This window comes from Pecten maximus, chromosome 14, assembly GCF_902652985.1.
Source record: "Pecten maximus chromosome 14, xPecMax1.1, whole genome shotgun sequence".
NCBI classification, from domain to species: Eukaryota; Metazoa; Mollusca; class Bivalvia; order Pectinida; family Pectinidae; genus Pecten; species Pecten maximus.
In genome coordinates, this window is record NC_047028.1 from 23,638,227 (window position 1) to 23,654,231 (window position 16,005).

At 35.8% G+C, this 16,005-nt stretch overlaps 1 protein-coding gene across 1 annotated transcript; it reads left to right on the forward strand.

The window, feature by feature from the left end:
- Positions 1 to 443: 443 nt before the first annotated feature.
- Positions 444 to 12,971, forward strand: LOC117342936. The gene is made up of 5 exons (XM_033905234.1): positions 444 to 699; positions 8,368 to 8,558; positions 9,275 to 9,435; positions 9,973 to 10,151; positions 11,677 to 12,971. The coding sequence occupies exons 1-5, from the start codon at positions 498 to 500 to the stop codon at positions 11,718 to 11,720; spliced, it is 777 nt and encodes a 258-aa protein (XP_033761125.1). The 5' UTR covers positions 444 to 497; the 3' UTR covers positions 11,721 to 12,971.
- Positions 12,972 to 16,005: the final 3,034 nt, after the last annotated feature.

A 16,005-nucleotide genomic window follows, 5' to 3' on the forward strand; every position in this document is an offset into this window, starting at 1 on the left:
GGCCGTTAATGACTTATCTCGCAATCTCGCGTTCTCGACCTTAAGTCGAAAACGCGAGAATGCGAAAACGCGACGGCGAGGGAGCGAAATCGCGACGGCGAGAGTGCGAGATTAATCTCGCGTTTTCGCATTCTCGCCGTCGAGTTTCGCATTCTCGCTCCTTCGCAATCTCGCGTTTTCGCTCCCTCGCCGTCGCGTTTTCGCATTCTCGCGTTCTCGACCTAAGGTCGGGAGTGCGAGAATGTGAGATTTGATACTTGGCCCTAACGAGCCACCATACTATTCAATGCCATACCTGCATATTATTTTATATATAATACAGCCTTTTCACAACACGCAAACACTCGCCATATGCAGTGTACGAGGTGGTCATAGCTATTGGTAGATTCCGTGATGAAAACATGGATGTTTTGTTTGTAGTCTGTCTGATATTATCCAATATCTCAGGAATATCTTGCCAGGTTTCTACAGGAAAATTTATTCGCTTAAATGAATATATGTTAACTGGTATTGGTACGATTTCCAAACTGAATTACACCAGACGGAATTGTGCTATAACCTGTTTCCAGAGCACAACCTGTCTGTCCTTCAACTATCACGTACAGACTCAAGAGTGCCAGTTCAATACAGATTCTCCCTATACCAAACCACTGGATGTTTTGGAGGCACCAGGATGGGCCCTCTACCATCTACAAAGAGGTAAGATATTAGAAATAAAAATACCAGTGTGTTTATCATTCCACTGTTCCAAAATTATTTGATTTAATTGACATATATTTAAGAAAGACAAATGTTGTTGGAATATCTACATTTAATAAATGCATTTATATGTTCATTTCCCCCTAAGTATGGTTCTTATTAGGCAATGGATATTCAGAAACTATAGCTGATATATCCATAATTGATTTATATTCTTCTTGTACTTGAATCACTATTCTTGAAAAATATAATAAAAACTCTTATCTTATCTTTATCTTTGCATTGTTAAGGTAAATGAACTATTGTTGTTGAAATATAGTTAATGTAATTCAAATATGTCGTAATTCCCTTTCTGAAAATATCTATGTATGGCATGGCCGTATGACATGGCAGAAGGGACCAGTTATGTGATAAAAGAAAATCTCATATCGTTAAAATTGCGGATATCTCTGTCCAGGGAAAGAGAATAATTTGTCCATCTTTGTCCATCTTTTTGGAATCTAAACTAAATGTTTTTGATGTCTAGGTTATGTCCGTTCTTGATTATGGAAAATGTGGGGGTTTTTTTATGCCGAGTACAAACTAGAAAACGTACATGTTGATTTTCTTTTTAAATCATAAAAAGAGTGAAAAAAATGCACGCAATCCTTGATGGTATTCTTATTTAATGTGATTATTATCAGTTATTAGTCAGTTTCTGGAGAAATGGACAAATGCAATCACAGAAATTGAAATTGGTCAGGTTAAAAAAAATGCTATTTTTATCACCTTTGGGGGATGTCTGGGGTCTTGTAGCTCACTGTTAATAACAAAACAGCATTTTATGTTGTTTTTAGCCGACTTTGAGAGCTATATTCAAACACGGAATAAATTTGCTGAAAGGATCGTGGAAATATCGTTAAATAGATTCCTGATTGATAGCTTTACGTTATAATTTACCTAACCAAGTCCATCACCTGTCCTAAGCTCAATGTCGATTGTCATAGCACCAGTCGTGTACGTACAATGGTCGGTATCGTAATATTTCAAAGGCAAATAGGTTGTAACCAAAATCAAGTAGATGGCGAGTTCCATTTTATTCCGACCGATCCACGCCATGCAGATATTCGTAAGAAATTCGGCAAGAAGTTAAATGTTTAGATGGCGAGTTCCATTTTATTCCGACTGATCCATACCATTCTGATATTCGTAAGAAATTCAGCAAGAAGTTAAATGCTACCTGTGCGTAACAGACCTATGTAACATATAAAAGTATTAGCAATCAAGTTTGATTGATGATACGACCCCAGGTTTACACATATTGTTGTAATCTATCCCCTGACAAAACCACTGTAGATATATGATATGAATAGGCCTATCATATATTTTCTTGTCAATAACATATTGTATTTTGAGCCTCAACTTCTCAAATTATGTTGTCAACGAATCCGTTATATGAATTTAGTTGATATATTGGTGTGCAAAATTGGATAGTCACGGTTCATTAAGGCAAAGTTTCAATTAAAATAAGCAATCAATTTATCAAGCTGGTGTCAGGCCGTCAACCATCAACAAATAAGTAGATAAAAAAGAACATCGAGTACATCGACTTTTGATAAATACGTTCATTATTCATAAAGCTAGGGGATATATTTCGCCTGGGCATTGTACTAGCTATATGAACAAAAATAACGAGAACGTGTATGCATCCCTCTTTAACCATGCATACAAATGAATTATGTTTTGCTATAGATATAATGAATTACCAATCTTCCATGCTTCATTTCTTATTAATAGGCTGATTACATGTTATTAGTTTATTTTCTTTGTATGAAAGATCATATCAGCCTTTTCATAAGTTCATGGGAGAAAATCCCAGGCCTTTCTGTAAACATGTTTATCCCTTTTTACTTACAAATGTAGGCTATCGAGCTCTCCCAAGGTAGCAACTAAATTTTGTGGGCCGAATTGTAACGAGATAAAATATAGTTCGTAATGAGGGAATTATATTATTTTTAGATGAACGACTAATATCTAATGTAATATATTTGTAAATTCGAATACGGATATTGATTTAACCATTTTGTCGTACGTTTGTGATGTTTTTATGATTTATGACTATAAGAGTCCACGTCATTTGTTCATATCGAAAATCACGGATATGAAGTTAGTTTTGTCATGATCAATACGATGTCTCACTTCCGGTACTATCTTCAAATTATATTTCATACGACTCAAATCTCAATATCATTCGATCTTTCCTTAACGAAATCCCTCAGTTACGCCAACGTTGACCGCCGGCAAATCGAGAAAACGCGCCCGTGCTAATGTTTCGATTAACATCTAGACGACAACAAAAATAAAACATCTAGACGACAACAAAAATAAAACATCTAGACGACAACAAAAATAATGAGCGATGGTAAAAGTAGTCCGGGGTCAAAGGTCAGAGGTTAGCTAATCAGATTTCTTGGGGCCAGAAACGACAAATCAGTGGTTTGAAAGTGAAAGTAGTTATATACCACTGTGTGTAAGCAAAACAAATAACATACTGTTACGAATTTAATCACGTGCCGTATCAGTTCATATTTTACCCGTTACTGTCACTTTCCGTCAACCAATCATAATCAACCATTTACATGTGTTACATGTATTATGCTGTTATATACGTATTACAATAAGAACGGAAAGGAATTAAAATGAAAGACTATGTTTGGCAATACCTGTCTCTATGGGATGGGGAAAAGCATTACTTGTATTATCGAATTTCAAAAAAACGTCAAGCATATGTTTAGATACATTTACTCGAGGACGGGTAAGCGGACAATTCATAAAATTGTCTTCCTTTGTCATTTGTGTAATTATGTTAAACATCTAATTTTTAGCACAATGTATGATAAAAGGGCGTCAATGGTTTAGGGATGAAATTTGACAAGAGACTAAATCTAATTCCTTTCACTTGCCGCCAAATTGGAAAAGTTAAGTGGATTAAATTGAATGAAAGTTCCGCCAGAATGTACCGGTAATTCAGGAAAGTCACATTTGAGATACCTATTTGAGTCTATGTTCACTTTACTCTGCCAAATACTAAGTAGAGGCGTTTTTAAGATAATCAAATAAGTTTTCACCTGTGATCAAATCTGCATTGCTTTTATATACAAAAATGGTGGATATCTTGAATGATGTAGTTATTTCAAACACAATGGAAATCCATCTGTGTCCGATGCTGATCATCCACAGGAAGCTTCAACAAAATTCATCAAGTTTTTGTTTTCATCATTTTCATCATCATCAAAATGTCGATTGGCATGTTTGCAATATTTCGATATACATATACATATTAAGTTGAAGAAGTAATGACATTACAGTATATTGTCAACTTATTGAGGCAATCTAGACAAAATAATTGCCTAATATAATTATTGAAAAAGTAGGTAACAGTGACCTAATTTTGCAATATCAGTTATCGGCATGCATTTATCCTAGATGTCCATTTCTGTTGCCCTAATATAATTATTGAAAAAGGTCACAGTGACCTAATTTTGCAATATTTGCTATTGGCATGCCTTTTCATCCTAGATGTCCATTTCTATTGCCCTAGCATAATTACTGAAAAAGTAAGTCACAATGACCTAATTTTGCAATATTTGCTACCGGCATGCCTTTCTCATCCTAGATGTCCATTTTTATTGCCGTAATGTAATGATTGAAAAGTAGGTCACAGTGACCTAATTTTGCAATATCAGTTATCGGCATGCATTTATCCTAGATGTCCATTTCTGTTGCCCTAAAATAATTATTGAAAAAGGTCACAGTGACCTAATTTTGCAATATTTGCTACTGGCATGCCTTTCTCATCCTAGGTGTCTATTTCTATTGCCCTAGCATAGTTACTGAAAAATTAGTTCACAGTCACCTAATTTTGCAATATCAGCTATCGGCAAGCCTTTCTCATCCTAGATGTCCATTTCTATTGCCCTAATGAAATTATTGAAAAAGTAGGTCACAGTGACCTAATTTTTGCAATATTAGTTATCGGCATGTCTTTCTCATCCTAGATGTCCATTTCTATTGCCCTAGCATAATTACTGAAAAAGTAGGTCACAGTGACCTAATTTTGCAATATTTGCTACCGGCATGCCTTTCTCATCCTAGATGTCCATTTTTATTGCCCTAATGTAATTATTGAAAAGTAGGTCACAGTGACCTAATTTTGCAATATTTGTTATCTGCATGCCTTTCTCATCGTAGATGTCTATTTCTATTGCCATAATGTAATAATTGAAAAGTAGGTCACGGTGACCTAATTTTGCAATATTTGTCATCGGCATGCCTTCCTCATCCTTGATGTCTAATTTTGTTGCCCTAATGTAATCATAGAAAAAAATATTTGCTTTCAGCATGCAATTATCATCCTAGATGTCAGTTGATGTTGTCCTATCATTATTCCTACTTAGAGCAATGTAAAGACATAAATAGTATCAATGTGACATGTTTTCCACTTGCACAGTATCACTACATAATAAACCTTTAGACTCTCTCCAAATTTGATTTAAATTATCAGAAGTTTTCTGATATTTACCATATTTACACATTAAAGCTTGACACTGGGTAACTGGGCAGCTCTGAAGATAGGGCTCCATTCCCTGACCTCTGCTGCCCTTTATCTACTTAATTTTATTGTTTTCCTATGGTTTCATGCAGAGATTAAGCTAACAGGTTTTCTCATCAAAACCAATTGGTATCAGAGAGTAGAAAATCCAAAAGCCTAGTTATCTTAAACAAAGAAATGTTCTACAGAACCCCCCATTTGGGACCTCTAGCAGCAATGTTCACACTGAAGATATATACAGTTGGTGCTGTTAGCAGCCAAGCTAGTCAGCTGCCAGTTCCCCCATTATGGACCCCTAGCGGCAATGTTCACACTGAAGATATATACAGTGTATACAGACAGGTACAAACCATACGATTTAATTAATTAAAAATCAACCACTCATTATACATACTCCAAATTAAACTCGTCTCTTTATCATCACTATCTGAACCTTGTTATTCAACTCTAAATGATGTTCCAGTCATTAGATATCTTGTTCACAAACAAAAAATAAAGTACTTTTCCATAGCTCATCAGATGATAATTGCTGTGGTGGCCATCTTGTAAATTCAATGAATTTTTGAAACAACACCTCTTATTCAGCTAGAACATTCCTAGAAAGTCTTCTTACTACGAAGCAAATAGTATTGGAGTTATAAGGAAAAACATAATTTCAAAGATGGCGATCATGGCAGCCAGCTTGAATTTTATTTTCACTTAATGAATACAAATATCTAGTCAGGACCTTCTAACTAATCACTCAATGCAAATTTCAACACTCTCGGTTAAAAAAAGTTAACGGACGACGGACGATGGACGACGGACGCCGGACGACAGACGCCGGATGATACCCCATAGCAAAAGCTCACATGATTTTTTGATTACAAATATTCAAAAATAAGCGATGCACAGTTTGGTTTTAAGAAAGATATGTCAACAGTTGATGCTATTTTTGTTTTACAGTCTTTAATAAGCAAAACATTAAAAAACAAAATGAGGTTATATTGTTATTTCATTGATTATAGGAAAGCATTTGATTTTGTAAATCGGCAGAATTTATGGTTTAAACTCATTAAAGAGAGAGTTGAAGGGAAAATGCTTCGTATAATTCGCTCACTATATAATGATGTTAAATGTAGTGTTAAGTATAACAATACAATGTCTAATTTTTTTGAGTGCAAGTACGGTTTATTTCAAGGCGAAATTTTGTCACCTTTAATGTTTTCAATGTACGTTAATGATTGTGAGATGAGTTTTTTAACAGATGATTGTCCTTCTATTGAACTGCAAACACTTAATCTAATTTCTATTGATGTACGCAGATGATATGGTACTTTTATCCGAAACTGCAGAGGGTTTACAAAAAATGCTAGATTCACTTTCAACGTATACAAAAAATGGAACTTAACTGTTAATACTGATAAAACTAAAGTGTTAGTCTTCAGAAACGGCGGGAAATTAAGAGAAGATGATACTTGGTTTTATAATGGCTGCGAGTTAGAGACTGTAAATGATTTTAATTACCTGGGTATTCTTTTCAATTTTAATGGTAAATTTAGGAAAGCGCAAGATAGAATTTCTGAACAGGGTAGGAAAGCTCTCTTCGCAGTGTCAAATGTATGTAAGAAAAACTTTTTTAATATTGAAACACAGCTTCATGTATTTGATACTTATGTTGCTAGTATTTTAAATTACAGTAGTGAAGTGTGGGGGTTTCACAAAGCACCAAGTATAGAAAAATTGCTCTTGAGTCATTGTAAACGATTATTAGGAGTTAAGAAAAGTACAGCAAATTATATTATATATCAGGAATTAGGAAGAATACCGATGGCAATTGTAAGAAATTTGAGAATTTTCAAATATTGAATTAAATTAAAGACTACAAATAACTTTTTTAAATGTTATTTATCAAGAAATGCTTGAGAAGGGAAGTGATTGGTCAGATAATATCAGAGAAGAATTATATAGAATGGGTTTAGGATATATCTGGCATAGTGATAATATAATAGACAAAGATATTGATATTATAAAACGTAGAATGTATGATATATTCCAACAAGACTGCATAGAAAAGATAGAGTCATCTTCTAAGTGTTCATTATACGAATATATTAATGAGGGTTTTGGTTTACAGAAATATCTAACAAAATCTATAGGGACTCAAAATTCGAAAGAAATATCGAAAATTCGTTTGTCGTCACATAAGTTAAATATTGAGAGAGGTCGTTATAATAATACAGATAGATGTCGTAGAATCTGTACATCGTGCAATAGCGGGGATATCGAGGATGAATATCATTTTATTATTAAATGCGAATGTTTTAAAGATATAAGAAGTAAGTGTATTAAGAGGTATTATACTCAAAATCCTAGTATGTTTAAATTTGTGCAATTAATGAAAACAGATAATAGAAAAGATTTGTCAAATTTAGCAAAATTTATCAGATTGAGCAACAAAAAGCGAGAGAGTTGAGCACAAATAGTCTTATATCTTAATAATATTAATGTAGTATCGAAGCAGTGGTTGTATTAAATATGATAATTAGATTAGATAATATAATATAACGTCTCAATGTATTGTGAGATGGTTAATGAATGTAAGGTGAGAAACGGGTAGATGTAATGTAAGAACATTAGTGAATGTAAATTGATTAACGTTTAAATATAATGGAGTATAATAAATGAATGTATTGTAAGGAAAGTATAAATATATTGTGAGAACAATAATGAAAAATTACGTAAGTAACGTATAAATGTAAATTGAGAATATTATAACGTTGTGTGTGACATAGAAATTAAGTAAGTAACGTATAGTGTAAGGTGGGAATATTGAAACATGTGTGACATAGAAACTTAATGTGAGAACATATTGTATCGAGAATAATTATGTGAGATGTCTCTCTACACTATACAAACGTGTACGCTGCGAGTGTGTTGTGTGTCTGTACATATGCTATTGTTTTTCCTGTCTGCACTGTATATATATGCACTGTACTGATAAACCAAATGGTTTAAGTAGAACTGAACTGAACTGAACTGAACATGAGCCTTAGACTCAGGTGAGCTAAAAAACTGATAACATCATCTATTTACAGACACAGATTGGGAACTGGTTTTCAGAGCTCAGGCTAACAACAGTCTGAGTCCCTATCAAACCTGGATGGGGAATTCGTCTCCACCGAATCCAGTGGAGGACGGCTGTCGACTCATGACAGGGACGTCCACGTGCACTAGCATTTATAGAAGTGACGTATTGACCACGTGGGATTCGGAAAGTATATCTGAGGTGAGTTAAAAGCACGGCCGGTTATTTGATATTTCACGAATCGTCAATCTATAACACGAGCTCATAGATAGAATGTAACATAACACACGAATTCAGAGATAGAACACAAAAAGTACTTCATTTCCGGACTAAAACTTTAGTATATTTCTGTGTATAGCGATATTTTCATTCTACACCCGTCTGTCGTGTTTGAGTCCTGATTCTACACATGTGTGATGTGTTTGAGTCCTGATTCTACACCTGTTTGTTATGTTTGAGTCCTGATTCTACACCTGTTTGTTATGCTTTGAGTCCTGATTCTTCACCTGTTTGTTTTGTTTGAGTCCTGATTCTTCACCTGTTTGTTATGCTTTGAGTCCTGATTCTACACCTGTTTGTTGTGTTTGAGTCCTGATTCTACACCTGTTTGTTATGTTTGAGTCCTGATTCTACACCTGTTTGTTATGCTTTGAGTCCTGATTCTTCACCTGTTTGTTTTGTTTGAGTCCTGATTCTTCACCTGTTTGTTATGCTTTGAGTCCTGATTCTTCACCTGTTTGTTATGCTTTGAGTCCTGATTCTTCACCTGTTTGTAGCGATTTTGTCCTCATTCAACTCCTAAGTGGTGTGTCGGAGGTCACGTACTAATCTATTGTAATCATTATGTGTTATTTGTTAAGTTTGTTTCCTTAGAAGATACCTGAGACACAATAACAGCAGTTTCATTTCACTTGTAGGTACAACTTCACATGTACCACAAAGGCCGCCGAGTTGTATACATTCGATTTAATGGCACAGGATCCACTTTAACCAACTGGTTTAGCGTCGACAGGTTGATAGACAGTGGCTGGAGTACCATGTCTCAAAGTCGTACGTTCAACTCCTTCTCACTAAAAGCGTAAGTTAAAGACATATGTTATTTTTACGTCATTTTTTATGTTTAGTTTTGTAATCAAAACAACAGTTTTAGTTTCTGCCTACTCAAACATTAATCAGATTCTGCATTAGTTATATATATCTTATTATTTTCATCTTGATATTCACTTCATTTACTTCCAAAGTTTTTTTTTTTTTTTTTCTTTTTTTCTTTTTTTTTTCTATTTTTTTGAGTCTTTTTTTTCTTTTGCTTTTTTTTTTTGTTTATAAAGCTTGGGTCGCGATAGTTCAGTGGGTTAGAGCGCGCCCGTGAAACCTCAGATGAAGATCCGAGGTGTGTGGTTCTCCCTAACCCTGTCGGTTTCCGTCCCTTGGGAGTCTGGGCCTTCTTCAGTGTTTTTGGTATTTGAATTATGTTTAAGTCGATGAGATTTAAAAACCATAAAACCATATTGTGTATGAATGTAGATACAGAAGAATACACTTTCACTTTGCATTAACATTAACCCTCATGCGACCAAACAAATCTTGTTTTATATTCCATCTTGATGCTGTTTAGGGGGAGCGAGAGGAGGTTTTTCATCAATCAGAACTATGGCGGTTGTCCTTACGATGTAGGATGGATGGTGGTGATTGACATTGATACAAATATTAAACCATGTGTCTGGGACTCCATGTCAAACAGACCGGTCTTTCTGTTTGCTCCGGGGGAAGACGTAACAAGATGGATAGACTTTGGTAAGGATATTTCCAGAAATGTTACTAAATATTAAGCCGCGGTTTCATCAAGAAAATTCCTAAACTTGATTAAATTAAAGAATATTGATAAAACTGGTATCTGGTTAATTCCGAAACATTTTAGTCGACATAAAAAAAGTCTTAGAAACGCTTCCAGATTCGTAAACTTTCGTGGCGATTTTTTAGACTGTTCATTCAAAGAAATGCATTGTGATGTATTGTAGTGAATGAGTGAAGTCGATAAGGGTGGGGCCTTTGCTCTGTTAATACAGGGACATTACAATGTCTTGTAGCTCAGCAACATAGTGTACATCAGAAAACGATATTCCGTTTATTTGGGCGTCTCTGAGCCACAGGTGACCATCCCAGAAGGGGAAGCCTACACGTTATGTCGCTACTTCAAGATAGAAGCATACGGCACGTCAAGTTGTCACGGTCGGCCAGTCCAAGAGCGGTAAGGAATCGGTTGTGGGAGTTTTATTTAACGCCACGACGTCCCTATGTTGGTTACCTACTTACGCAGAGGCGACGCCAACGTCGAATGCAGGGGCTGCTTGCACGTGCACCTGATTGGTTTCCCTTGGCCCATTAGAGGCGCGTGTTGGTCACTGACGAGTTACGCTTTACGTTTTACAGAACAGATGGACAACAACGTGTTTATCAATGTCGTGATAATCGATATTCTGACGCTTGCGTAACGGTAAACGACAGATTCGGTTGAGGGTATGTTATGGTATGGGCAGGGATATCTTAAAGCGTGAATACACCTCTCGTGGTTATCGATGGTAATCTCAAAGCAGTAAGATACCGGCATGATTTCTTGAGACCACACGTTTTTTCCTCTTATCCATGTTACTAGGATTTGTCGTTCCTTTCTGACTCAAAACAACGTTATTAATTGGTCACCATTCAGTCCAGATACGTCCCCAATAGAGCTAGACAGAAGGGTTAGGAAGCGCGCCAAGGTCCCATATAACGTCGCTCAACTCACCCAGGCCCTTATGCAGAAGTGGAATAGTATCCCTCAAGGGGCAATCAACACCTTAATGGGGTCATTGTTACCGAGATTAGAGCAGCAACTGATGCCAGGGGTGGTCACACACGCTACTGATTTGGATCAGGAAACAGCGTAGGGTACCATTGTTTCAACGGTATTCACGCTATGATAGGACAACAAAATACATCAAAATGTACTCAGTAATGAGGTAAAAATCGAGAAACACACACCATGCATACATCATCAAAGAATAATGTAAAGCAATAACTACCGAAAATAAACTTTTTTTGTCCACTAGTATTTGTATATATAGATATCAATATGTATAAGGAATGGGTTATCTAGTATTGTTAAATTATTGTTGCATGGGCTTGCTCACAAATGAAAAATCACACAAACATTTTATATTATACAGTACATTTGTATAAGGTTGATCAACTTCTGCGTCTGTATTTAACATTGGTTTATGTTATGTTGTTGTTTGGACTGTAAATACAGGTCCTGATATTTATCATTGTTTACTTACAGTTCACCGAGAAGCAGATGTGTTAGCCGTATTCATCAAAAGATGAATCTGGATGACATTATACACGACAGAAAGTTGATTCAAAATCAGTTCTCCGACATTTCTATTCAAAGAATGCCAACTCAACGCAACATCTTAGCGTTCACTAATTCAACAAAACTGTAATTCCGCTTACTGACTTTAAGAATGTTCGCCCCCAGCATCAATGACGAGACCAAGATGGATGGAACATCAGTATGATAGTTATATTAAATAATCCATATATACTGTCAATATTGCTGCAAGCAAATGTCAATGCGCCTTTTCCTTTGGAATAACTTCAATCCCAAAGTGATGAAGCAAGGACAATTTTCTACACAAAGAGTGAAGTGATAATCAGACCAGGGATTCAAGAAACGTAACCGTCTTTTACGTCATAAAGTGACAATCAGACCAGATGTTCTAGAAACGTAACCGTCTTCTACGTCATAAAGTGACAATCAGACCAGCTGTTCTAAAAACGTAACCGTCTTCTACGTTGTATAGTGATAATCAGACCAGGAGTTCGAGATACGTAATCGTCTTCTACGTCATATAGTGACAATCAGACCAGCTGTTCTAGAAACGTAACCGTCTTCTACGTTGTATAGTGATAATCAGACCAGGAAATCGAGATACGTAATCGTCTTCTACGTCATATAGTGACAATCAGACCAGCTGTTCTAGAAACGTAACCGTCTTCTACGTCGAATAGTGATAATCAGACCAGGGGTTCAAGAAACGTTACCGTCTTCTACTGCATAAAGTGATAATCAGACCAGGAGTTCGAGATACGTAATCGTCTTCTACGTCATATAGTGACAATCAGACCAGGAGTTCGAGATATGTAACCGTCTTCTACGTCATATAGTGATAATCAGACCATGTGTTCTAGAAACGTAAACGTCTTCTACGTCATAAAGTGATAATCAGACCATGTGTTCTAGAAACGTAACCGTCTTCTACGTCATAAAGTGATAATCAGACCATGTGTTCTAGAAACGTAACCGTCTTCTACGTCATATAGTGATAATCAGACCATGTGTTCTAGAAACGTAAACGTCTTCTACTTCATTGACGATACTGACCATGAACACGTAGATCACGCTCTCAAAATAAACAGAGACGCTGTATTCGAGCATCGGCATGTGTATTTCCCAAGAAGGTCATGGTAATGACCATCCGACGTAGTTTCTTTGCTTTTTACACATGTTGTATGAATATAGAAAGAAAATACGCATGATAAGCTTTACAAAATAAATGAATGATTAAAATTACAGCTCTGGTTCCAGTTTGAATGTGTAATGTAAATAATAGAACAGATGACACAAAATCCGTCAAAAAGGGGAGCTGTGTGAAGCTTGATTTAACTCTCCTCAAGCTGTATTCCAGAATTCCAATGTTGAGCCATCTCGACAAGCGATATTCAACATTCAATATTTAAATGTCCGTATCATAAAACCTTGATACCCCAGGGGTATGTTCACTTTCGTTCTCTGGAACATATTAAAGCAAACACAGAAAGTTTGCGACTGTAGTTATTTGACATATTTCACTCGTATGACAGAACATTTCGATATTTTTCACTCATGTTTCGCACTCGTGAAAATATCGATATTCTGACATACTCGTGAAGTATATGTTATATTAAACGGGAAACCATTCAATATCAATATATTGATGTCTATTTTGAATGCCAAGCCTTCATCGACCTGGGTTTTTTTTGTGTTTTTTGTGGTTTTTTTTTTGTGTTTTTTGTTTGTTTGTGTTTTTTTCATTGTTTATTAATTATTTCACGTGAACAATCCAATTTTTACTTTCCGTACAATACAATAATCAATAAAAATAGACATTAACACTTTTGGGGATAAAGTACAGCAAATCACTGATGTATTACGTAATCAGTTTATCAAAAAAAATGACTGCAAACTTATGTTAGAACTCTCTCCGCGGATTCATACAGTTTGCGCACATTTTTTGCTTCCATAACCTAGGAAACGAAATTTCAATGTTTATGGTTAATATCTTATTTACAACGGGAAAACAAAAACCGATAGCATTCTGCTAACAAACAGCGACAAAATAACAATTATAGACATGTATAAATATTGATGCATCGCAAGACAATAAGAAATATCGCAAAATCAACAATTTTCAGTCCTATCTATAACATTCTTACCCTACAAAAAATTCTTTCTGAAAAATGTTATAGAATTCTTGCTAATTCGGCTATACCTTATTTTATTTTTATTTATTTATTTATTTTTTTTTTTGTAAATCAAATGCACCGGGTGATACCGGAAGTTACGAATCCTACGGGGAGTATATACAAATCCGACGGGGAGTATCTACCCGAAGGGCGTGAAGACATGGCTGGGGTATGTTTTATAGTGATACATGACATTTTAACATACTATCGGAAATATGATGATACCCACGGAATTCTACGCTATTTCATTTATACACATCAGTAATCCGTTAATCGCATAAACTTGCCGTGTTTGATTGATGCTCAATAATATCCGGCTGCCCTACTGTCAAACGACGAATTTACTATGTTTTTTGTCAAAAATGCCTAATAATCGCGATCAAAACACGATGGACATAGTTTCGGTAATAAACATTGACTACAATAAACTATTAGTAATCAACAATTCGTTTGGATTACAGCTATAGAGTACATTAATTGGCTAATTATAATGGCACGAAAAATTCCGACGGGGAAAATCTCTCTCCAATACTTGAGTCCGACGGGGAAAATCAATACACAGGGTTTCATTTGATTTTCATTCAGATATCAACTATTTGTAATCCATATTCCACATAATTTATATTATTTCCAGAATAGAATGGATGCATATGATGTAGGTAATGTGGCGACAGAGGTCGAGGTGACATCAGAACAGTTATATACGTATGCCATCTGCGAGAGAGTGCTTGGAACGAAACAAGGGCTGAAAGACACCTGGCGTCTCATTCAGACAAATCAGAGTTTGAATGCCCAAAATGTGGGAAAGTGTTTAAGCACAAGTATTTGTTGAATCGCCATGAGAAAGTACATGGAACACTCGCAAACGTGATGTTATTAATCAAATTGATTTAATTAATTTTCTGCTGTGACATGACATCCGATTTCCAAAAATAGATACTAGAAAACAAGTTTAATACAGGAAAATTCTGGCTTCTCATAGGTTACAATTCCTGTCATCATACAACATATCAGTAATTCGTTACATACATGATTAAATCAAAGTTTCACAGAATATCTGACAGTAAATTGTTTTGAAATGTATAATACGACGTTTAAGCGTCCGGGAGAGGCAGTAGCTCCTGGGAGTAGAACAGCGCAACAATGCATCTAACGTATGGAGTAATTGACGAGCACAATTGCAAATTCAAATGATTTCACTTAGCTTACGGAGGAGGTTAGAAACATTTTCTGTTAGATTCGTATGCTCCGTGGAGCTTTATTAATCAAATTGTTGTATACAGTTTTTCAGTTTATTAGCAGTTTCGTCAATTCTGAGCAATATCATAAGTGAAAATGAGCTTCATAGGATCAAAAGCAACTGGGCCAATTAATTTTTCAGTTAGACTTTTTTGGAAACTGAGCCCTGAACACGCGTGTGGCGCAATACACACACTGTATGATGCTTGACATACTTGTACATGTGTGTGTAAAAGGAGCGGCTTTTCATCTCAAAACGACACCTTTAAACTATTTATACCCAGGTTCGCTGATATTTGGTCCGTCAGGGTCTTACATTCTTGGTCATAATTTGTACGTGAAGTCTGGCAAATAAACACAAACTGAAGATATATTAAGTTCAGGTAGTTTTATTAAGACAACAATATGTAAAGGACAAATTATACAACTCTGCCACACACTCCAACACACATGCTATATGACCTGACAGTAGCGTTTAGTGAAATATCGGCCACATGGCCCTAGTCCTCCGAAATACCAACGGCTACACGGCCATACTCCTATATAATAGACGACGGTATAAAAACTTACAATTCATAGTCTAAATATACTGACTTCTACATGACTGACATGAAACCTACCCCTATGACTGTGCCTGGTAAACTATTCTATCCTCTATAGCCTAACATTATCATTTCTAGCAGTACCCTACATAATCTACCTACAGCTATTCCTATCAAGTCCTATTTACTTTCCATCTGCATCTACAAAGGTGTACCAGGGCAACCGCACGTGCAATATTCGCGCCAAATTATGTGTACTCGGAACACTTCCACTGTCAAATGACTAAGGAGTTCCGAAAAGTATAAGCAGCCGGTATATCGAA